Source organism: Ochotona princeps, chromosome 29 (genome assembly GCF_030435755.1).
Source record: "Ochotona princeps isolate mOchPri1 chromosome 29, mOchPri1.hap1, whole genome shotgun sequence".
NCBI classification, from domain to species: Eukaryota; Metazoa; Chordata; class Mammalia; order Lagomorpha; family Ochotonidae; genus Ochotona; species Ochotona princeps.
The window spans coordinates 11,843,321-11,868,132 of record NC_080860.1 but is presented as its reverse complement, the minus strand read 5'-3'; the positions used below and the strand labels follow the sequence as shown (position 1 = coordinate 11,868,132).

The window sequence follows — 24,812 nt, the reverse complement described above, 5'->3', positions numbered from 1 at the left end:
CATGTGTTTCTGCAGTTTTGTTCTACATGTAGGATCTGCCGCGTTCATCACTGGACGCCATGTTTCAGGTTCTGGTCGATACTTGAGAAGGGTGCCCGGGATGAGAACACAACGCGTGTGTTGCCTGCTGTCCAGTGTTCTTGCCCGTCTCAGCAGCTGGCCTGGTGCTGGAGTGCCGTGGTGGGGACTCAGGGCAGCATGTCGCCCTGGGGATCCCGTTGCCTCACATGATGCCTGCTGTCCCCATGCTGACCGCCCCCAAGCTCCTGCCTTCCCCTTTGCTCACACGCCGTAACCTTTCTCAGGGCCTTCCGCAGCCATTCCTCCTGTCCTTGTCTTTCAGTCCTAACCACATGGGGTCTTGGGTTGCTCTTGCGTATAAAGATCAAGGAGGGTGGTCCAGGAAACAGCAGGTGCAAGAGTGCAGACTTCTGCTGAGGCTGTGGTGTGTGCCGACTACTCCTCTATGCCCAATGCAAATGAACTGCTTGGCCTCTGCAGTGTCCTCCCTGGCACCGAGGGGACCAAACACTGAACTTTGAACCCTGTGCTCATTCCTAGGCTTGCTCAGAACTCCCTACCCTGCCCCCCCCCAACCGATTTCCCTTTCTCAGAATGCATGCTTGCAAAGCAAGGTAGAAAGAGTGTGTGTTAGACGGAGAGTGTCTGAGGAGGCACTCAGAACAAATGGTGTCCCAGGGCCCTGCACTGGTTTGGCTGGCTGGAAGGGTCCCCTAGGGGAAGCAGTAGTGACAACGCCTCAGGCTGCACAACCCAGCTGCGGGTAACACCCTCCTGCAGAAGGCACCGCCTTCCTAACCAGCTGTGGCCTGGGGTTGAAGGCATCCGAATGTCGGGGGTGATTCTGTGTGTGTTCCTAGTCCTGAAGTGGGCAGTAAGAATGACGGTGACTTGGAAGTCAGCCCGTTCACGTCTCTGTCAATGTCATGCCTTCGTTTTAGTGACTCGGCAGTGTTGGAAGGTCTGACATGAGCACCCCCACCAAGCCTAGTTGAAACACCAGGGGGCTCGTGGCTGGAGAAGAGGCCATGGAGGCCCAGAGAAGGTACCCTAATCGGGGCCGCAGGTGACTGAATGAATGAATGGAGGCCCCACTGGCTCACTGCAGGTGTGCCCCTATCACGTTCTGTCTGGGTTTGTTTATTTGTTTGCGTGTGACATCCTGGAGAGGGAGGACAGTGGATTACTCCTCAATCGGCTCTTATAGAGCGGCCATAGCAGTCTGTCAGAACACTTGCTTCCATTTTTCAAAGATAAAAATCATTGATTACAAATCTGTGTCTGTGTTTGCTTCGTACATCAGCTGTGTCTCTGAACAGCCCACCACGCCTCTCCCACTCCTGCCCCTGTGCACAGCACAGTGCCCGCGATTAGGCCTTGCCATCCAGGTGACACTTCCCCCTCTGGACAGTGAGAATGAGGGGAGTAGGGCAGGCTCTTGGCTGCAGCAAAGGGGAAATCAGCCCAGCAGGGGCTTGCGCTGTGTTCCAGGTACACACAAACACACCACCTGAAACCCCACAGACCGGAAGTGTGGGTTCCAACATACACACACACACCACCTGAAACCTCACAGACCCGGAAGTGTGGGTCCCACCTCAGGCCTTTGCCAGCATGCAGATCAGGGGGCAGAGTGCCTCGCCTCTCGGGGCTTTTCTCTTGTCTTGACAGATGGGTGACAGTTGCATTGGGGTCAGGGGAGGGATGGCTGTGTGGGGCGGCATGCACAGCCTCATGCAGAGTCGCTGCTACTGTGGAACCCTCGGCCTCTATAGAGGTGGCATTCGTGTGGCTGGGCTGTGGGTTTTGTGCCAGCAGAAGGCTCTCGGGATCAGCTAGAGCGTACAACCTCCTCCCAACTTCCCCTTTTGTCTTACAGCAAGGCCCCAAGACACGTTGGTGTTCCTGGTGCAGGATCTTCTGCTGTTTGCTTTTCTGGACGTTTCTAAAGATGATGAATCATGGGCACAAAGTTCCGCTGCCCGCGATACCACAAGTAGTTGCATCCGTGAGAACAGTGGTGCCAGGTGCCTGTAGAGCCTCAGGTTGCAGGAAGCAGAAGTTGGCCGCGGGTTGTGGTCAGCAGGGAGGCGCATGGTGCTCTGTTTATGGCAGACAGGCTGCTTCGCTGACTTGGATCGTCCTGAGTCTCTGCCAGGGGACCTAACGGTCCTTCTGCTGCCCCCCGCCAGCCAGCCAGCCAGCCAGACATCGTCTAGGGAGAACTTGCTGTTCTGTTTAAAGTTGGCTTCTCTTACTGTTCCGCAACTAGTAGTTGGCTCTCAATGATCTGTTAACTCTCAGTGGCCCTTTCTCTTGTTGCTGGCACATTTAAACATCCCAGAGTCGTCCCTGGTCCCTGACGTGAGTCGCCAGCAAGGTGGCCAACCAGGACAGCGTCCTGTGTTCCTAACTGCCTTCCCTGCCACCCCTAGTGGGAGTTTCTGTGACAGGAAACACTGAGGGGAGGCCTGGCAGGGGTGTCAAGCCTTCCGTGTGTGTATGTTTAAGATTTTATTTATTTTTATTGGAAAGTCATATACAGAGAGGAGGAGACACAGGGAGAAAGATCTTCTGTGTGCTGATTCACTCCCCAGGTGTCTGCAACAGGCAGAGCTGAGCAGATCCAAAGCCAGGAGCATCTTCTGAGTCTCCCATGCAGGTGCAGGGTCCCAAGGCTTTGGACTGCACTCAACTGCTTTCCCAGGCCACAAGCAGGGAGCTGGATGGGAAGTGGGGCTGCTGGAACACGAACCAGTGCCCATACAGGATCCTGGTGCATGTTAGATGAAGAATTTAGCTTCTAGGCTGCCACGCCAGGCCCTTCAGTGTGTTTTTGACCCAAGATTTCCACCATTGGGAATTTTGTCCCTCAAGACTAATAGGAAAGAAATACAGACATAAGGGGGCAGGATTATGATATAATGGGTTAAACTGCCACCTACAGTAGCCATTTCTCGTCTAGGCTGCTCCACTTCGCTTCCAGCTCCCCTGTTAATATGCCTGGGAAAGCACCAGAGGACAGCCCAAGTGCTTGGACCCCAGAACCCATGTGGGAGACCCAGAACAAGCTACTGGCTCCTGGCTTCAGACCAGCCCCAACCCTGGGTATTGTGGCCATTTGGCAAGCGAACCAGCAGATGGAAGATTGATCTCACGTGCTCTATCTCTTTCTTCCCCCTTTGTCTCTGTCATTCTTCCTTTCATATCAATAATTTTAAAATGCAGGCATTAAAGAAGGTATTGAACAGAAACATTGAAACAATAGGTTGTGAAAAAATAACCCTTTCTTTGTAAGATATACCTGAGCAAAAGCACAAAGGTACTGGGATTTTTGGGTGTTGGATCAAGTTCTGGAGTTTCAAAGTGGCCCGCAGTGAACTGTGATATCAGTGTTACTAACAAAGGTGCAATTTGTGTTTTTTGTTTTTAAAGATTTATTTGTTTTTTTGGAAAGACAGATCAGATTTACAGAGAAAAGGAGAGACAGAGCACAAGACCCTGCATCCGCAGGCTCACCCCCAAGTGGCCGCAGTGGCCAGAGCAGAGCTGATCAGAAGCCAGGAACTTCTGGGCCTCTCATGTGGATGCGAGGTCCCAAGGCTTTGGGCTACCTCTACTGCTTTCTCAGGCCACAAGCAAGGAGCTGGATGGGAAGTGGAACAACCAGGACATGAACTGGTGCCCACATGGGATCCTGGCAGATGCAAGGTAAGGATTTAGCCATAAGGCTATCACACTAGAGGTTGGAGGGAAATACACTTTCTGTCTCTCTCCCCCTCACCTTTGAAATACATTGAAGAAATCTAGGCCAGTACTGTTATGCTGGAAGTTAAACCACCGCCTGTAGTGCTAGCATCCCATACGGATTCAAAGAGTCCCAGCTGCTCCACTTCCAGCCCCTGTTGGTACACCTGGCGAAATAGTCCAAGGTAGTACTGGACTATCCCATACCCATGTGGGAGACCCAGATAAAGCTCCTGGCTTCAGCCTGGTGCAGCCTCACCAATGCAGCCATTTAGGAAGTCAGTCAATAAATAAGAGGACTCCCCTGTCTTTCTCTCCACTTTCAAAATAACTGCCTCTCACAATAAATAAATCTCATATAGCTAATTCAATATATGCTTATTTAAAATGGTTGGCAGCAGCTCTTGCCTGATGGAGCCAGTGGTGGGGAGAGAATGATGACAAAAAGACCCCTTGTCTTCAGACTAAAGACAGAACTTTGTTTTTTTTAAGATTTTATTATCTATTTTTATTGCAAGGGCAGATATACAGAAAGGAGAGACAGAGAGGAGGATCTTCCACCCGATGATTCACTCCCAAGTGGTCACAATGGCTGGAACTGAGCCAATCCAAAGCCAGGAGCTTCTTCCAGGTCTTCTACATGGGTGCAGGGTCTCAAGGCTTTGGGCTGTCCTCGACTATTTTCCTAAGCCACAAGCAAGGAGCTGGATGGGAAGCAGGGCTGCCAGGATTAGAACCGGTGCCCATATGGGATCCTGGCACATTCAAGGCTAGGACTTTAGCCGCTATGCTATCGTGCTGGGCCCAGAACAGAACTTTAAACCCCAAAGCAATGGGCTAAGTCACCCAGGACAAGACTGACTACATAAACATTCAGTTGTGTTAAGACTAATATGGTGGCAAAGAGTAAATGAAGACCATTGAAATGGGCCATAGAGGGGCCAGCACAGTGGCTCAACTAGCTAATCTTCCACCTGCCAGTGCTGAAATCCCTTATGGGCACCAATTCTTTTTTTTTTTTTTTTTTTTTAAAGATTTATTCATTTTATTACAGCAAGATATACACAGAGGAGGAGAGACAGAGAGGAAGATCTTCCGTCCGATGATTCACTCCCCAAGTGAGCCGCAACGGGCCGATGCGCGCCGATCCGATGCCGGGAACCTGGAACCTCTTCCTGGTCTCCCACGCGGGTGCAGTGTCCCAAAGCATTGGGCCGTCCTCAACTGCTTTCCCAGGCCACAAGCAGGGAGCTGGATGGGAAGTGGAGCTTCCGGGATTAGAACCGGCGCCCATATGGGATCCCGGGGCTTTCAAGGCGAGGACTTTAGCCGCTAGACCACGCCGCCGGGCCCATGGGCACCAATTCTTACCTAGCTTCTCCACTTCCTTCCAGCTCCCTGCTTATGGCCTGGGAAAGCAGTCAAAAATGGCTCAAGTCCTTGGGATCCTCCATCCACACAGGAGACCTGGAACTAGCTACTGGCTTCCAGTTGGCTCAGCTCCAGCCATTGCAGCCACTTGGGAAATGAACTAGCAGATGGAAGATCTTTCTCTTTCTGTTGATCTGCCTTTCCAGGAAGGTCAAGAAACACAACTGCCCCCAGGTGTTGCATGTGTCAGGGCATCCCATACAGATACAGCCCCTTTGCAGCCGGCAAGGCCAGCGGTGGGCCCAGGGGCCTGGGGGCCGTAGTTGCTAAGGTGGTTTCCTGATCTCATCCCCCACTTCCCAGCGAGGGAACGCTTGTTCCAACATGGAACAGTTAAAGGGCCTGGAGCTCTGCAGTGGGCCCAGTGCTGAGAGTGGAGCAGTAGGATGTCAGCCACAAAGGCTAAGCTCCGGGGACATGAGGTTGAGGTCTGTGAAGGGAGAAGTTGCTTGAGAAAACAGGAAGTTGTTGCAGGTTTGTCTGTGCCAGGTTGCTGTTTGGGTTTGTAGAAGTTAAATTGAAAAAATGCCACGGGTTTATGACAAGCTCATGGGGTTGCCGCTCTCTGTCCTCAACCACAAGGTGTCTTCTGGAAGATGTGAGCATCTTGCATAGCGGTGCTCCAGGAAGCCCCATCGTTTGGTAAGGTGGAGATTCTACCTGCTGGAGACCTCCCATTGCAGAGAGAACAGCCCATCATCCCAATAGCCTTGAACCTGAGTTCTTAATCTCTAACCACCCATTCCCTTTTTGCTTCCAGAGTAACCTTTCTTTCTTTTTTATATTATTTTTATTTGAAAGGCAGATTTTACAGAGGTCAGTCTTCCATCTGCTGGTTCACTTCCCAAATGACCTCAATTGACAGAGTTGAGCTGAACTGAGCCAAGAGCTTCCTACAGGTTTCCCATGTGGGTGCAAAGGACCAAGGGCTTTGGCCATCCTCCACTGCTTTCCCTAGCCATTAGCAGGAAGCTGAATCAAAAGTGGAGAAACTAGGGCCTGGTGTGGTAGCCTAGTGGCGAAAGTCCTCACCTTGCATGTGCCAGGAACCCATATGGACACTGGTTCTAATCCCAGCTGCTCCACTTCTCATCCAGCTCCCTGCCTGTGGCCTGGGAAAGCAGTCGAGGACGGCCCAAAGTCTTGGAACTCTGCATCCGCATGGAAAACCTGGAAAAAGCTCTTAGCTTCTGGCTTCAGATTGGCTCAGCCCCAGCCATTGGTGGTTGCTTGGGGAGTGAACCAGTGTATGAAAGATCTTTCTCTGTATCTCCTTCTCTACGTATATCTGCCTTTTCAATAAAAATAATAAATCTTTTTTTAAAAAGTGGAGAAACTTGGGCCCGGCGGCGTGGCCAGGTGGCTAAAGTCCTCGCCCTGAACGCACCAGGATCCCATATGGGTGCTGGTTCTAATCCTGGCAGCTCCACTTCCCATCCAGCTCCCTGCTTGTGGCCTGGGAAAGCAGTCGAGGACAGCCCAAGGCTTTGGGACCCTGCACCGGTGTGAGAGACCCAGAAGAGGTTCCGGGTTCTCGGCTTCGGATCAGCGCAGCACCGGCTGTTGCGCTCACTCGGGGAGTGAATCATCGGATGGAAGATTTTCCTCTCTGTCTCTCCTCCTCTATTTATATCTGACTTTGTAATGAAAATAATAAATCTTTATAAAAAAAGGTGGAGAAACTTGGACACAAATCAGCACCATGTGGTTATTAGTGGCGCCTGCTTCCTGGCTGCTCTCTGATCCCACACCCGGATCAGCAGCAGCATGTACTGGGTGTGGTTGCATGGCATAGCCATGTCCCAGCTCCTTCTCACAGCTTGGCTGTGACCCACCCTGTGTGTATCCCGGCCTCGTCAAGCAGAGCTTCAGTATTAGAGACACAGAGTTGGAGTCCAGAGCAACCAAGTTTCAGCCACATTTCTGACCTGGAACTCCAGACCACACCCCACCTGGAGTTGTCTGCAACCATGACTCCATCCTGCACCACATCCTCAGAGAGCCTGGTTTCCTTAGCAGACCCCGGGATAGGTTGTGGGGTGCAGTTTTCCGTATGCAGATGGCCAGGCCCAGGCTGAGTGCTTGAGGGTAGCCCATCGAAGCAGGGACTCCTTCATGCAAAATTGCTGAGTCAGGAGTATGCTGTGCCACATTTGCCCTCTGGTCTTACAAGCCTGGGGTCACACTTCTGTACCCAACCCTTGGGAACTGAAGGCTACTCTGGGTCTTTCTCGGAGGAAATGGTTCCCTGCTGCCGGCTTCAGCCCAGAGCCCAGAGTAGCAGCCAGAACCCAGGACTGAAGGTGAACTTTCGGAGGCTGTGTTCATGTTTGAGAAGGGGAATGGTGTCCTGGCTGCAGTGAGCCCCAAAGGTTCTACTTCCCTTTTAGGAGACACCTATTAATCAGCCTTGGGGGGAGCAGCTTCCTGAAGCCAAGGGGAGCCCTGACTGCACCTCTAGGCAGTTGGCGTGAATGTGCCTGCCAGGGCTCAGGATCCACAGGGCACCTGCAAGCCTTTTCATTCAAGAGGAAGAACGAGATCTTTCCACTTACTGGTTTACTCCCCTAATACCCACAACAGCCAGAGCTGGGTCAAGCCGGAGACAAGAGCTCCATCCAGGCCTCCTGTGTGGGTGGCAGGGACTCAAGCACATGAGCCATTAGTTGTCTTCCTAGGCACATTAGCAAGGAGCTGGAGTGGAAGCAGGAGAGCTAGAACTCAAACTCGCACTTTGACATGAGCTGTGACCATCCCATGGGGCAGCTGACTGGGCCCCGGCATCCACTTCCAGTGACAGATAATCCTGAAATCCAAGCCTGCGTTGTTTCTTCACACTACAATCTGACTTCTGGCAAAACCCTCCTGTGTTTCCCAACAGCATTCCTAGAAGCAGGCGCCTGTTCCCTTTGAACATTTGAATCGCAGGTGTCAGGTGCAGGGAGATGTGGTTTCAGAGTCACGCTTGTCCCACGAGACAACACAAACCGCAATCCATCAGCAGTATTTGCTGCTCTTAAACCCAGCTGCTCAAGTCTTGTCCAGAAACAGCTTACCTGTCTCTGAGCTCACCGCCCACCGTTCATCCTCTTACACCTGGAAAACCTCAGAAGACTGTAGAGCCTTACTCCTCATCTGGCTGGGGTTGGCACTCCACATTTGCCTCACCCACCCTGAACCTCAGCTTCTTCCTTTTGTAGATTTCATGAGCTGAAAAACACCAAGCCTCTGTGCTGGGCCTGATATAGACTGGCAGCTCAGGAAGTGATAGGCTTCGCCTCAAGGGCAGCATGAAACTAACCACATTCAGTCCACCCACACCAACCAGTATAGCTGTGTCAGTCAAACTCCATCTGAAGACACGGAGCCTAAACTAACAGTTTTCATTGGTCATGAATGTTTCTCAGTTATTTTAAAAAGCATTTCTTAGGAGGCCCAGCATGATAGCCTAGTGGCTAAAGTCCTTGCCTTGCATGCACAAGGATCCCATCTGGGCACTGGTTTGTGTCCTGGCAGCACCGCTTCCTGCTTGTGGCCTGGGAAAGCAGTCTGGATGGCCCAAAGTTGTGGGACCCTACACCTATGTGAGAGACCTGGAAGAAGCTCCTGACTTCAGATTGGCTCAGCTCTGGCTATTGTGGCCAATTGGGGAATGAATCATCAGGTGGAAGATCTTTCTCTCTTTGTCTTCTCCTCTCTGTATATCTGACTTTCTAATTCAAAAAAAAAAAAAAAAAATTTAGGGACCAGTGCCATGGTATAGTAGGCTCATCCTCCACTTGTGACACCAGCATCCCATTTGGTGAGATTCAAGTCCCAGTTGCCCCACTTCTGATTCAGCTCCCTGCTAATAGCCTGGGAAAGCCATACAGGATTGCCCGTGTGCTTGGATCCCTGCACTCGGGTGGGAGACCCAGAAGAAGTCCCTGGCTCCCAGCTTTGGACCAGCTCAGCTCTGGCTATACACACAAAAGCCAGGAGCTGGAAACTCCAACCTAGACTCCCACAGCGGTGTCAGGGACCCAGCAGCATATGCCAGAATAGGATCAGTCACCTGAGGAAGGTACAGATGGAAGAGGACAAGGACACTGTTTGAATAGAGCACACTGAGGCCCGTGATATGAGAAGTGAGACCCTTGGAGACCTCAGCAGGGACAGAACTGAGAAACTGAATAGACACGAGTGTAGGCTGGAGCTTGTTCTCAGGGGACAAGTCCAGCCTAGCACCTGTTGCTGTGCAGCATACATTCTGAGGGTGGTTTTCCATCGCTGGAGAACAGCCCTTTAGCCTATTGTCAGAGACCCTGGATAAGATCCCCACATCCTAGACCAGTGAACCTGGCTTTAGCGCCTTGCTCCCTCTCCTGTCCCTGGCTTCCAGCCACTGCAGACCCTGGGAGGCAACACCGATGGCTTAAGAGCTTGTATTCCTGCCACCCTCGTGGGAGACCCAAGTTGTGTTCTCAGTCCCCAGCTTTGGCCAGGTCGTGGTGGGTAGCTGCCTAACAACTGGGAAGAGGCAGGGAGCAGGAGCCCAGAGCCACTTGAGCTCGGCTGCTACTGGGGCTGTCAGGATGGGCAGGCCTTGCACTGTGCACACTGAGACATCTGCTGACCCAGTAGGCTGCAGCTCAGAGGCCCCGCAAACAGCACTGGAACTCTGCAAGAGGACCTGCGTCCCACTCGCAAGCCCCACCCATGCAGGTCTGTGAGTTGTGGTTCTCATTCCTCTGCTCTTTCACCCCCAAACAAGACAACTGTGATGTCGTTTCAAAATATTTTTAAAATGTGGGCCTGGCGTGGTAGCCTAGTGACTGAGGTCCTCGCCTTGAACTCACCGCGATCCCATATGGTTGCCAGTTCATATCCTAGCTGCTCCATTTCCTTACCAGCTCCCTGCTTGTGGCTTGGGAGGGCAGTCGAGGATGGTGTGAACTCTTGGGACCCTGCAACCACATGGGAGACCTGGGAGAGGCTCTTGGCTTCTGGCTTCAGATTGACTTGGCTCTGACCACATTGCAGTCACTTGGGGAGTGAATCAACGAACAGAAGATCTTCCTCTCTATCTCTCGTTCTCTCTGTAAATCTGACTTTCCAATAAAATAAGTAAATATCTATCTATATATAGAGATAGATATATTTGTGTATAGCCTATCCCCTCAAAATGTGGAATGTCTGGAATATTAACTGATGTAATGTTTTGGGGTGTTTTTTGGGGGCGGTGCCTGTTGGATGTCACAGCTGCTTCCTCCCCAACAGTCACATCTTTTTTTTTTTTTTTTTAATGATTTTCTTTAATTGGAAAAGCAGGTATGTGGAGAGAAAGAGAGACTGAGAGAAAGATCTTCCATCTGATGGTTCACTCCCCTAAGTGGCCGCAACAGCTGGAACTGAGCCAGTCCGAAGCCAGGAGCTTCTTCCAGGTCTTCCACGTGGGTGCAGGGTCCCAAGGCTTTGGGTCATCCTTGATGCTTTGCCAGGACATGAACTGGCGTTCATATGGGATCCTGGCACATGCAAGGCGAGGGCTTGAGCCACTAGCCAGTCCTGACATAATGTTTAACCTGTATGTGAAAATGTGTGCAACATTAGCTGATGAAATATAATTGTGCTTAACTTAGAGTAAGGAACAATATTAAACGGCATTTCCACACTTGTCTGTGAACTAGAACTGGCTCAGGAGATGTGAAAGACAAGAAGATAGCATTCATCCTCTGGCCCGGCGCTGTAGCCTAGTGACTAAAGTCCCTGTCTTGCATGCGCCAGAATCCCATTTGGGCACCAGTTCTAATCTCAGCGGCCCCACTTCGCATCCAGCCTGGGAAAGGAGTTGAGGACGACCCAAAGTCTTGGGACCCTGCACCCGTGTGGGAGATCCAGAAGCTTCCGGCTCCTGGCTTTGGATTGGCTCAGCTCCAGCCATGGCAGCCATTTGGGGAGTGAATCAGCAGATGAAAATCACCTTCTCTGTGTATATGACTCCAATAAAAGTAAATAAATCTTTAAAAAATTTTTTCATCCTTCCCATCCCCCGCTCTTAACCCCCAGTAGTGTGTAGGAACGAGATCCAAGAGAAGCTGTAGAAGGGATAGAGCCCCATTAGATATAAAAAGGGCTCAGTTGAGTAGGCAGATTGTGCTCAACTGGCTGGTAGAGGAGACTGTCTCAAGTGGAGCAAGTCAGAGAGAGAGAGAGCCAGCCATCGCTCTGGCTCTAACACCCTTGCCTCTCCTCTGACACTGACTCCAAGGACCATCAGTAAGCAAGCATGATGGCCTCAAGAAGAACCCTCTGTCCTGAGACTCAGAAGTCATAAGACCTTTATGCGACTTTCTGATAGGGGCATCAAGGACTTAATGATGCATTTTTTGTAGAAGAACAAAGCATGGAAAGGCAGATCCTGCACATCTCTTGTTTGTGCTCCAAAATAATACAATCGCTTGTGACATCCACCAATCCAGGTTCCCAGAACCAGCAGGTCCCCATCTCACTGCCCCTGCTTCCCTTCCCGCTCCCACCCAGTGCTGTCTGTGTTGTCACCCAAAGCTGTCACCAGCATGGGGGTGTGGCCCTGCTTGAGTAACCACATTCTCGCTTCCTTCTTCCACGCACAGCCGTTGGGGGTTGGCCGGGACACAGGCGGGCTGCCGCAGCTGTGCCCTTAAACTGGGGCCTTGTTGCCAACGCGGAGAAATCGCCTCTGGGCCCACGGGTGACTGGCTGTCCCATGTCCTGCTGAACGCGGTAAGTGCTGGCTTGTCAGCTTCAGGGATTGGGCGGGGAACCCCAGAAGAAGTAGAAGGGTGTGGGGGGACCAGTGTCTGCCTTTACAGCCACCAGCGGGACCTGGGGCAGGAAATGGGAGACCCTGCTTGAGCTGGCAATTCCTGGACACTTCAGGCTCAAGGTCTACCTGCTGCCTGTACCTTCTATCCTGTTCCCATTGAGATCCCTGTCATGGTCGGTGCAGCAGGCAGTTGCTGGGCTGGCTGTGTTCTCAGAGAAACAGAAACGGCCCCACCCCTTCCCTTCCAAGAGTGGGAAGGGCAGGCCCACACCGCGGAAGGAATTTACTTATAGGGTCAGGATTGAAGTCAGGTCTGAAAGATTCCAGAAAATGAGAGGGGAGCAGGATTTGTCTTGCAGCCATGTAGAGAGAGCTCTACAAGTCATTTTCAAAGATGGAGAGCAGACACCAGTCCAGAGCAAACATTAGAATGGCGAGGCTGTGGTTGACAAGAGACAGTGATGCCATGGCCCAGGTACTTTTGTTTGTGTTGGTGTATGTCGTATAGTGGCAGAGGCTGGTGGTTCAGGAGTTCCCCTTACACGTGCACGTGTGTGTGCACACATGTATGCATACATGTGCTCCACCAAGATCCGTGTTCCTGTGACCTGCAGTTTGCTCTTTTTCCTCTTTACCGGCCTCCATTTCCCATCTCTGACTTTGAACCCAGACCCTTGCCCAGGGCTCTTAGTAGGCAGCAGGGTGGGATCAGGAGGCGGCCCTGCCCTCCCCTTGGCCTGGCCGGCAGAGTAGGGGAAGGGAAAGAGTTGAAACCAGGATAGCGGAAGAGGCTGCACCGCAAGACAGAACCCCTCCTGGAAACCTTAGCCACACCCAGAGTGGAAAGGTAGCGACTGCAACATACCCAGCTTACAGATAAGAAAACAGGCCCAAGGCAGGGCCGCAGTTGCCTAGGGTGCTTCCCTCCACCCCATACATGCCACCAGGCTCATTCAGTCCACTTTACTGAACTTGAGCAGGCAGAAGCCATGGGGAGTGGCAGGTTGGAAGGAAGTAGAAGACCATCATATGTGTGCCTGTCTGCCCATCTGTCCATCAGCATGAGGCTCCATTGTTAAATCCGACCCAAAAGAGGGCTCATGTTGTTCCTTGGTGCCAAGTACCCCACCTTCTCAGTCTCAGGACAGCAAGGCAGGGTGTCTGCAGATGAAACCTAGTTCTTAGTGGGTTATGTACAAAACTGAGCTCACACAGGGCTCGCAGTCTTGTGAAGGGCAGGGGCCTGAAGCAGATGCGTGGGAGGGGCAGTGGGGTTCCGGAGGCGGTGGGGGAGATCTGTGGTTCTCATGCCTCTCTGGAGCGGGGAGAGGGCCATCCAGAAAAAGCCATCCAGGGGGATGCTTTTATTTGGCCTGGCACGGAAGACACCTACTCTCCACATCTGATTGCTTGGTTGCCATATCTAGCTCTGTTCTCCACACCAGCTCCCTGCCAAGGTCTATCCTGAGAGACGACCATCATGGCCCAGGTACTTGGACAGAGGCCTGGGTGAGTCACAGCTTTAATCCAGCCCAGGACTCAGTCCTGATTATCGCAGGTGTCTGGGGAGTGAGCCTAGTGGGCAGGATTTCTCATCTTTAGAAAACAGCTAAGATTTGGGAAGCCCCAAGCAAGAGGTCTAAAGAGACTCCTCGTTGGGAGTCTCTGTGAAGGAAGACTTGCAGGAGTCAGGCCACAACAGTGAGTCCAGTGGTGGTGGCCAGGGCTTGTGGAGCGCTGTCCACCCCACCTCACCATGCAGCCACACCTACTACAGGAGTGAGCACCACCCGCTCCCAACACAGGGATGTCAGGCCTGTTGGGGCTGGGGATTCCTCCCTCCAACAGCTGTGTCTACCCAGCCTGGCACTGAGGAGTGGTCCGGAGCTTGGGGCCAAGGGTCAGGCATGTGGCCCCATCAGTGGGGCAGTGGTGGCTCCTGTGCCCTTGGAATGTGGGTGCTAATGTGGGTACCCTGGGAAAAAGTCAGTGAGCAGCAGAGGGGGACTCCACAAGCCATGCCTGGAGCAGTGAATCCTGGACAGGTCATGCTGTGTGCCGACGGCGTGCTAAGCATTCTGCCTGCGTCCCTCACCCACCCCTCAACAGCCCATGGCAACAAGTGTCCCTTGACAGTGAGGCCTGACTTAACTTTGACTTTGTGGGCTTTCAACTTCACAATGGTACCAGAGCCGTCAGAAAAATCCTCTGGTTCGCATTTTCATCTTTACCCTGGGTGAGTGGCTTCACGATAAAGTAAACTTCGTGATTGGTAATTTTTGCCCAACTCTAGGCTGGGGTACTTGTTCCCAGCACATCTAAGGCAGGCCAGGCCAGGCCAGGCCAGGCTGTATGGCAGGTCATATGTCTCTCATATGCATTATGTACTGTTTGATTCATTGTGAAGAGAGAGAGATCTTCCATCCACCATCCTCTACTGCTTTTCCAGGCCATAAGGAGGGAGCTGGGTCAGAAGTAAAGCAGCCCAGGGTCTGGCATGGTAGCCTAATGGCTAAAGTCCTCACCTTGAACACACCAAGATCCCATATGGGCGCCAGTCCTAATCCCGGCAGCTCCACTTCCCATCCAGCTCTCTGCTTGTGGCCTGGGAAAGCAGTCGAGGACGGCCCAAAGTCTTGGGACCCTACACCCACGTGGGAGACCTAGAGGAAGTTCCTGGCTCCTGGCTTTGGATCGGCACAACATCGGCCATTGCGGTCACTTGGGGAGTGAATGACCGGATGGAAGATCTTCCTCTCTGTCTCTGCTCCTCTCTGTATATCTGACTTTGCAATTTAAAAATAAATAAATCTTTAAAAAAAAAAAAAGAAGAAGAAGTAAAACAGCCAGGGCTTGAACCAGTGTCAACACTGCAGATGGAGGATTAGACTGATATACCACCACACCAGCCTCATATTGAATGCACTTTTGACACATGATCTTTTCAGGCTGCAATGGGTTTCTCAGCACATAGTCCCACAGTAAAACGAGGAACATCTGTGTTCCAGGGGACAAGCCCATGGATCAGAGAAATGAGTAGAGTTGTGCAAAGCCACCCAGCCATGAAGGTCAGAGCTGGGATGAGCTGGATGGATGTGACACCCAGGCTGGGGCAAGGCCTGTCCGGTGCACCAGGACATAGGGCTGCAGTGGGAGCCAGCAGGACACCTGCCAAGAGCCAGGTTGGATCTTGCGTTGGCTCCTTCACTTGGCTGTGGCTGGATCAACGGGGCTCAGAAGAAAGTCTGTTCTTTGTGTGAGCAGCCAGAAGGAAGGCAGAGTCCCCACTAGGGGCTGCTTTGCCCGAGAAGTAGTTGGCCAGGATTTCTATGGCACGACCTAGGACAGTGCCTGTGAGTAGCGGAGACATGGGCAGCGGGCTTAGCAGCTGGGAGGGCGGCTAAGAGGCTGAGTCATCCCACGTTGGTGTTTCTGGGTTCAGTTCTCAGCCCGACTTCCAGCCTTCAGCACCTGCTCACCTACATCCCAGAAGGCCGCAGGCGATGCTGCCCGCTGAGGGAGGGGGACCTAGTTTGAGTTTTGCAGCCCCTGGCTTCAGCCCACAGCTGTTGCCTGCATCTGGGGAGTGACCTGGAGAGGGGATGGGAGGGCACTGTGTGCCTCTGTGCCTCTCATATGAATTAATTTTTTTAATTTATTTTTTTATTGGAAAGGCAGATTTATAAAGAGATAGGAAGATCTTCCATCTGCTGGTTCACTTTCCAAATGGCCACAACAGGCAGAGCTGAGGTGATCCAAAGCCAGGAGCCAAGAACTTGCTCTGGGTCTCCCACGTGGGCATAGGGTCCCAAGGCTTTGGACCATCCTAGACTGCTTTCCCAGACCACAGCAGGGAAGTGGAACAGCTGAGACACAAGCTGGTGTCCATAAGGGATAATGGCACTTGAAGGGGGAGGATTAACTAACGGAGCCATCACCTTGGACCCAAATCAATTAATAAACAACAACAGCAACAAAAGCAAAGGGGCCTTTGCTCAAGCAGCACGCACAGTCCTCAGCTGTGGCTCCTTGGTCCTGAACTAGGCTGCTCGTTGCCTCCCCCTCGTGGTTGGGTATGGACTGAACAGCTCAGGGGCCCAGGGGCCGGGGTTGGGAGTTGTCTCCAGGGTGGGGCGTGTAGGACCCCCTAGCGGGCTGTCCCTCTGTGTGGCCCCAGGATAGAAGCCATGTGTGAGAGACAGGAAGTGGGCAGTGTCTGACCCTATAAGCCCCTGCCTGGAGCCCCGCGGGATGTGGCCGGCCCCCCACCCCATGGCCAGCCAGGATTTTCCTTCCCGCTGGGGATGAGTAGAGGTGGTTGGTGCGGCTTGGGAGCCTTGCTGTTGTCATCTGTCCCATGGGAGTCAGGTGGATGAGCTTGTCTGCATGGGGAGGCCTGAAACAGTCTCAGCACCTCAGTGGGGGAGGTGGACTGAGAAGCCACGTTTAGTCTGGTGCGTGGGAAACGTTTTAAAACCCACACATAATACTGACTCATGCATGGCCTTTTCACGTCACTCATCTTCCGTCAGCGTTTTGAAAAATCCACCTGCCTTTACTGCAGCAAATACTACTGAGTGGTTATCAGCCTCTTGGCTGTGTCTACATCTTCCTACTGCCTCCCCTTGGAGCCCAGCTGGGGTCACCAGCTGCCCCTCTCCCAAGCCCCCAGCTGACCTGGGCCCAGGCTGTCTCTGGAAGGAAGGGCTCTAAGCACCAACCTCAGGAACAGCCAGGACAAGCTGGCAGGAGAGACCCCAGATGGACCCAGGCCAGCAGATACGGGCTTTCTTGGGGTACTCCCTTACTACCACCCCCAAGCCATAGCCCCCTCTGGCTACAGCCTGAGAAAGGACCTCCCACGAGGCCTCTCCGACAAGTGTCAGAAGCAAAAGCACCCATTTCACAGGTGAGGAAACTGAGACTCAGAGAGGGCAAGGTGACCACTCAAGGTCACGCAGTGGCTAAGCAGCAGCCAACATGAGAGGCAGGCCCTGGCTCTCTCCCACCATCACTGGCCCTTGGGAATGAGTGGGGAAGGGTAGCCAATAGGGAGCTCCCACACCCCAAAAATGCAGCACTGGTCCCACCTCTGGGCTCAGAAGATAGGTCCTGACTCTTCAAGGTGCCCCTCCACCCCCACCCCAAGAACTGACAGGTAAGAGCCTGGTGGCCTCCTCCTCTGCAGCCAGGAAGTGGCCAAGGCCTCTGCCTTCCAGGAACCCAGAGCCACCAGCAGCGGGGGTGGGTTGGAGGCGAGTGATTTTGTGATTAAGAGACTGTTTATAGGGGGTTGGGGAGAGCTTCTTCTCAGAGTTTGCTGCCTTCAGGAGAGGGGCCAGGGTGGGGCCATTGATGAACCACCTGCTAGGAGTCATCTTGGTACATCCTTCAACAACCTTACCCACCCACTCCCCTTTTACAGATGGGAGAACAAGAGGCTCTGAGTGGCAAGGATCCATCTCTCAGTCCCACAGCTCAGGAGAAGCAGAGCTGGGATCGCAGGCCTCTCTGGGCCTGACCTCATAGCTGGAGCTTTGAGTCCTGGGCCCTGCATGCCCAGCCTTCCCGGGTGCCTGTGTCAAGCCGCGCCCTCCATCTCCCACGAAGCCCCACACCAGCCACAGATGCACCAGCTCTCTTCCCCACCCCCTGCCCCTGCCTGTGTTCTATTTTGCACCCCTCCAAAGCCATCCTGAAGGCTCGTTGGGTTCAGGTCTGATCTGGGCCACGCCCCAAGTAGCTGTGTGTCATCAGGCAAGTGACTTCCTGTCTCTGAACCTCCGTCCCCACCCTCTCGGTAAAGTGGGGTGATCCTGAAGGCCGTGTGTGTACAGATGCAGGAAAGTCCAGTTTAGGAAATGGTTCTTAGATGTGGTCAGATTTGCACTTTTCTCTTGTGAACACAGATTTCAAAGTTCTGTTGATTGCGTTTTTCCAGGTTGTTTTTGGAGTAACCTTGTATGCATATCTGTCTATGAATAGCCTACAGGCCACATTACTTTTAGGATGTATGTATATATATATTTATATATATAAACAAAGGTTAAGAAGGACTGTGGTGGGCCCAGTGCAGTAGCCTAGCAGCAAGTCCTTGCCTTACACGTCCAGGATCCCATATAGGCTTTCTCCTCTCTGTATACCTGTTTTTCCAGTAAAAATAAAGTACATTTTTAAAAAAGATTTATTCATTTTATTACAGCCAGATATACAGAGAGGAGGAGAGACAGAGAGGAAGAGCTTCCGTCCGATGATTCACTCCCCAAGTGAGCCGCAACGGGCCGATGCGCGCCGATCCAAAGCCGGGAACCTGAAACCTCTTCCGGGTCTCCCACGCGGGTACAGGGTCCCAATGCATTGGGCCGTCCTCAACTGCTTTCCCAGGCCACAAGCAGGGAGCTGGATGGGAAATGGAGCTGCCGGGATTAGAACCGGCGCCCATATGGGATCCCGGGGCGTTCAAGGCGAGGACTTTAGCCGCCAGGCCACGCCGCCGGGCCCTAAAGTACATTTTTTTAAGATTTATGCTTTTTATTGCAAAGTCAGATATACAGAGAGGAGGAGAGACAGGGAGGAAGATCTTCCGTCCCATGGTTCGCTCCCCAAGTGAGCGCAACGGCCAGAGCTGAGCCAATCCGAAGCCAGGAGCCAGGAATTTCCTCTGGGTCTCCCACGCGGGTGCAGGGGCCCTTGGCTTTGGGCTGTCCTCGACTGCTTTTCCAGGCCAAAAGCAGGAGCTGGATGGGAAGCAGGGCCAGTGGGACATGAACCAGTGCCCATATGGGATCTTGGTGCGTTCAAGGCGAAGACTTTAGATGCTAGGCCACTGCGCCTAGCTGGGCCCAATAAAGTACATCTTTAAAAAAAGAGGGACATGGTGGGTGCTGCAGTCACATGGGAACACCCACTCCCCATATCCCACTGCCTGTTTCTGGTTCCGGTTCTTCTGCTTCCCAGCCTGTCCCCTGCCAGTGTTCGCCCTGAGAGGCAGCAGGTGAGGACTGCAGTACTTGGGTTTCCGTCTCCCATGGAGGAAGGATGGAGGGAGATGGGATGCCTGAAGCCACAGTGCCCTCCCCAGCAGACAGTCCTTCCCCTGCCACCACTATTCTGGCCAGTCAGGTACAACCTCATAACTCGGTGTCCTGTCTCCCCAGGTGCCATGCTGCTGCGCCTCCTCCTCTTGCTCACCCTGCTGGGGCCCAGCCGCAGCCTCCAGCTGTGGGGCTACTGGGAGGATGGCCCCAAGGAGGGCTTGGGCCCTGGGCTGGCCCGGGAGCGGAGACAGGTGGACCTGAGCGACGCAGGGGATTATGAGTACCCTGATGTGGACACAGAACCCCCAGAAATACTCACAAACAGTATCATGGCCACACCCCCACTCTTCAAGCTTCTGACCACGACAGCAGTACCAGGAACCTCAGAGCCAGCCACGGTGGAGGCCACCACTGGGGACTCTACTGGCCCAGTTGCAGGAGGGACAGCCAGGGAGAATCTGAGTACAGATTCCATGCAGAGGGTATCTGTCACTGTAGGCCTGCTGCCCACACAGCTGGCCTCTATGACAGTCCCTGTGACCCAGGCTGTGTCCACTGAGGAAATTCTGTCCACGGAGCCAGCCACCATGGAGTCCATGAGACAAATGGCCATGGAGGCAGAGACCACTGAACCAACAGCCACGGAAGTGGATACCATGGAGGCAATGACCACTCTACCAGCAGCCACGGAGGTGGAGACCACGGAAGTGAAGACCACGGAGGCAGCAGCCACGGGGGCCCCACTCATGGAATCCACAGTCGTAGAGGTTCTGTCCACAGAGCCAGCAGCCACCACAGAATCTCCAGCGGTGGAACTGACCACTCTCAGCACCCACACGCACACCCTCACAGCAGCCAGCAGTGCCTCAGGAATCATGGATATGAAGAGCAGGAAGGAGCTTCCTTCTGGGAGCCCCGGGAGCCCCAGCCCCACAGGGACCCCCGACCACATCCCGGTGAGGCAGTGCCTGCTGGCCATCCTGATCCTGGCACTGGTGGCCACGGTGTTCCTCGTGTGCAGCGTGGTGCTGGCCATCCGCCTGACACGCAAGAACCACATGTACCCTGTGCGCGGCTACTCCCCCACCGAGATGGTCTGCATCTCTTCCCTGCTGCCAGAGGGCACCGACGGGGCCACGACCACGACCAACGGGCTTCTGCCCAAGGAGCTTGACCCGAAAGCAGAGGCTGCAGAGGAGCGCAAAGAGGACACGCTCCCCCTGCACAGCTTCCTACCCTAGCTTCCTGTGCACCCTCTCCGGCTCCCTCTTCTCTCCAGGGCCTCCCGGGAACCCTTGACCAGGGCAGCCTTAACCACCAGGTGCAGCTACAGACTTTGCTCTCTAGCCATGGACTCCGAGACTGGGGATACCCTCTCCTCCGCGCCAGTGGCTCCACATTTCCCACAGCCTCCCTTCCAGTCCTCACGGCTGCACTCCCCTTTTCCCTGGGGCCCTGAATCTCAGCCCCACGTACCCAAGGATGACTTGGGCTCTCCCCACACACAAGCTCCCTGCCTCTGTCTTCTGGATGTCAGTGTCTCTTGGGGGCAGGGACACTGCAGAGTCAGGGTCCCCAGGGGCCACTTGTGCTGGCACAGCTGGGGTTTTCTCGGTTGTCTCTCCAGGGAACCCAGGATGAAGCCTCGCCTGGGAGGCCAAGGGTGGGTCACCAAGCCCCGGGGAGAACCTTCTTGGGGACCCTGCAGACAGGCAGTCTCCACCTGGGGACTTCCAGCACCTACCCGCCTCCAGGGGTCCCCCTCAGGGTGGACTCAGTCCTGCCCACTGCCCAGCCAGGGGACCAGACACAACATGGGTCCTCAATAAAGGTGTGATGAACAAGTGACGTCTGTGTTCTTCAGAGTATCCAGGCTGCTGCCTCTTTCAGGAAGCCTCCCTGGGTTTCTCTATCCCCCCAACATCGGGCAAGACATTGGTCCTGGGTCACTTGGTCTCAGCCTCAGCCCCTCAAATCAGCCCTCTGGTAAGTGAGCCCTGCATGGCCTCTCACAACAAATGTGTTTAAGTGTGTCTGAGATTGGCTGGAGGGAGGGGGTGGGAGGTAGGGCTGTCTCTCCTGGGCCCTCAGCTCTTCTCAACGCAGACCTGGCCTGCAGAGTTTGGGTCCCCCACTTCTCAGTGCCGCCTTCCCCTGGCATCCTGCCCTGCCCTCCCCATGGCACTCCCCGGGGCAACTCCTCTACTCTGATTGGCATCTCATATCTGGGCCTGGCTAGGGAACTTTTTCTCAAAAAGCAACAGGCAGTAAATACAAGGACATGTGAGGAAATTTATGGGAAGACAGAATTTAAAGGTAAGTTTGTTTTGGTGTGAACGCATTTTAAAAAGATTTATTTTTATCAGAAAGGTGGATTTACAGAGAGAAAGACAGAAAGATCTTCCATCTGCTGATTCACTCCCCAAGTGGCCACAACAGCTAGAGCTGAACCGATCTGAAGCCAGGAGCCAGGAGCTTCTTCCAGGTTGCCCACACAAGTGCAGGGTCCTAAACACCTAGGCTACTCTCCACTGTTTTTCCAGGCCACAGGCAGGGTGCTAGACGGAAAGTGGAGCAGCCAAGACACGAACCAGCACCCATATGGGATCCTGGTGCTTGCAAGTTGAAGATTTAACCAATCAAAGTCTTGACGTTCCTTTTGGGTGTGAAGGGCTCACTGCCTCCCCAGGGTGCCATCAAGTAAGAAAGCGAAGGTGGGGAAAGGCAGGATGAACGGCTTTTCTCCGGAAGGTTTCTGGGGCTCCAGTACACTGCTTGACCGCCAAGGGCTAGGGTTCCATCTGTCCCTGACAAATGAGTGTTAATGCAGGGTCGCTGAGGCGGTGCTTAAAGTAGCCACCAGGAGGCGCCCGCCACCAGCTCTTAGATCCTTCTGCTGAGTTTTTATGAATGGAAAAACGACGCTTGAGCCATGCAGGAGCATCTACGGGTGCAGTGCTAGCCCTGGGTTACCAGTCGGCTCCCTGGATGGGACCAACAGCCCTGATCAGCTTCTTCGAGGTGAACCCTGCCATGGGTATCTCTGAATGACACCCCTTTCCAACCGGTGCTGCTGTGAATGATTCAATGCCTGCCAACAATGTCCGGGGTGCAGATGGGCACAAACACCCAAAGCCTTGGCTTTGAGTGTCACACTGCAAGAAGGCTGGTTCACACAGCGAGAGTTTAGCCTGCAGACTACTGCCTCCCACGTGGCAGTACCCTGATTTCATTCCTGGCTCTGGCTTCTGCCTGCAGCTCCCTGCCAATATGCACCCCAGTAGGCAGTGAGGGTGGCCCCACTGCCCACATGGGAGACCCGGGTTGAGTTTTCAGCTGCTTGTCTCGGTTCTGACCCTAGCCCTAGCAGTTGAGGGCATCTGGGAGTGAACTGGTTGATGCAAGATCTTCAGCAAGTAAGTAAATGAGCTGGCCTCGCACACTTCTGGGAAGGTGACCCCTGGCGGCCCTTGAGGGGGGCAGTGACTGGAGCCCATGGAGGTCTGAGAATTGTATTGTACTTGGAATCACAGCGGGCTTCTAGGGGAATCCTCAACTCTTCCCCGGGGACCTGCCCTGGTGCCCAGAAATGGTGACCACAGGAAGGTGGATGGCACAGGGCCAGCCCCTCCTTGCAGAAAGCAGAACAGAACACAGCAGGGCAGGGGTCTAGGGCGCAGGGGCCAAGTGGCTGCCACTTACTGAACACTTACTGCATGTATGACGGCGAAGCCTCATTTAGGCATCACGACAACCCTGGGACCACTGGGGAAACCGAGGTTGCTGATGGGACACCAGGCCCGCAGGGCAGGGGAGGGAAGGGTAGACAGGAAGAGGGAGTTGTTGGTGGTGGCTAAGTGTGCTCTAGGTCCCTTATCTCTCTCACGCACTGGGGTGGGGAGCTCTGTGATGGTTCATCCAGCAGCTGATGGCAGGGGCTTCCCACATACCCCCATCCCCACATCTGCCCCACTCCTCTGAGCCACGATGGTGGCACAGGCAACTGTGCCTGGTGTAAGTCAGGAGACCCCTGGCTGAGACTCCATGAGTCCTTGGCTGGGGGTAGGGGAGGAAGAAGATTCAGGCACTGGGAGCAGCGAGTGGCACAGACGCAGGTGCTGGGGTGTGGGTGGGTGATGGACAAGGCCAGGCATCTGGGCAGAGCCTGCAGGGCTCCAGGGAGGAGAGGAAGACAGGGTGAGGATGATGGGGGTAGGGGAGGTCTGGGTCAAAGTGGGGTTGCCCAGCAGGTGTGGGACTGAAGGTCCACTTGGGAAAAGGAAGGGAGGAACTGGAACTGGGACAGGAGCAAAGTTGAAGTGACAATGACATCCCCAGCGAGCACTGGCTCCAGGCCTGGCTGCTCCACTTCTCAGCCTGCTCTCTGCTGGAGAAGGGAGAGACGTCTTCCATGTGCTGGTTTTGCTTTGCAAATGGCCGCAATAGCCAGAGCTGGGCTGCTCCGAAGCCAGGAGCCAGGAACTCCACATGGGTCTCCCACATGGGTGCCAGGGACCCAAGCACTTGGGCAGTACTCTGCTGTCTTCCCAAGCCTGTTAGCAAAGGAGCTGGATCGGTACTCAGCAGCCAGGACTTGAACCAGCGCTCCTATGGGATGCTGGCTATGTCCCCTTGCTGGTCCCCCAAAATAAACTTCTCACTTTCATTGTTCTATTTAGTAGCACGTATGTTAGTGATAACATATTTGTGGGCTTAACTCACATAATAGAATCAAAAGACAGGGACTGAGCTGGCTTTTTAGCACAGTAAATGAAGCTGCCCCCTGCAATGTAGGCATCCCATCTTGAACCTGGGTTCAAGTACTTGGCTCCACCCCCGTTTCCAGCTGCCTGGAGATGGCAGATGACAGCTCAAATGCTCAGATCTTGGCTTTAGGAACCTCAGTTCCTCATTTCTAAAATGGAGAGGACTGGGGAGCAGGGCTCTCTACACCCGGATGACCCCGTGTACAGTAAGTACCCTTTAGTGCTCACCCTGGGAGAGTGATGAGCTTCAGCGCAGGTGTGGGCTGCCGAGGGGCACTGCGGAAATCCCAGCTTCCAGCAACCCCTTTCCCTGTGGTTGGGGGAGCGAGGCCCCACCCTGTGGAACTCTCCTAAAATTAGCTCCCAGATTTTTGGCAGCCTGGCTGGGGCTTGCAACTGACAATTCAAACCAGATGTGTGCAGCTGCTGGACCCAGCCCCCACCAGCACCCTCGAAGATCGGGCTCAGCCTGTGGAAGGTTAGGCTACCATATACTCACTTGTGCTCCTGGCATGCGGCCACAGCCCCCTGATGAGACCTGCCTAGCTGCCACCACCTGGGGTGCAGAAGACGCTATCCCTTCTTGTCCGATTGCAGGACCTACTTCGTCCCAGGTTCCTATTTGCTGCTGCCCTAATGGGGAACTCCACCAGGTCGTAGCTACTGCCGCTGGGATGTCATCAGCATGTTGATTTCAGCACCACAGGCCAAGGCTCACAAAAGCCCTGGGGAGCGGCTATGGTGAATGTGCCCATATTACAGGTGAGAAAACTGAGGGATGGTTTAGTAACTCAGCCCAGGATCACGCAGCTTGGAAGCAGTGGCTCCAAGGGCCCCGGAAGCCAGGTAGACTTGGCTTCCTCCCGCCCTGGGTAGTTTTCCCTCCTATGTCTCACCCCCCACCACCCTGCTGGCTTGTTCCTACCTGGGATTGGGGTACTCAGTGTTGTGGAATACACTTGCTAGGAGGCCACCCTGACTTGCTACCACTGTACAAGGAGGCAGCACAGTAAAGCTTCCGGC

The 24,812-nt window shown here is 53.8% G+C and overlaps 1 protein-coding gene across 2 annotated transcripts; it reads left to right on the top strand.

Annotated features, from left to right (window-relative positions):
* Positions 1-11,807: 11,807 nt before the first annotated feature.
* Positions 11,808-20,871, top strand: SELPLG (selectin P ligand). 2 transcript variants are annotated; one of them, XM_058656659.1, is made up of 3 exons: positions 11,808-11,943; positions 14,096-14,222; positions 19,144-20,871. In XM_058656659.1, exon 3 carries the CDS (start codon positions 19,149-19,151, stop codon positions 20,262-20,264), a length of 1,116 nt encoding a protein of 371 aa, XP_058512642.1. In that variant the 5' UTR covers positions 11,808-11,943; positions 14,096-14,222; positions 19,144-19,148; the 3' UTR covers positions 20,265-20,871. The 2 variants fall into 2 exon arrangements, with proteins under 2 accessions (XP_058512642.1, XP_058512641.1); XM_058656658.1 differs by lacking the exon at positions 14,096-14,222 and having other exon boundaries at positions 11,810-11,943.
* The last annotated feature ends 3,941 nt before the right edge of the window (positions 20,872-24,812 follow it).

Excerpts from the sequence above, each read along its gene's own strand:
- SELPLG (XM_058656659.1), top strand. The coding sequence starts at position 19,149 with ATGCTGCTGCGCCTCCTCCTCTTGCTCACCCTGCTGGGGCCCAGCCGC.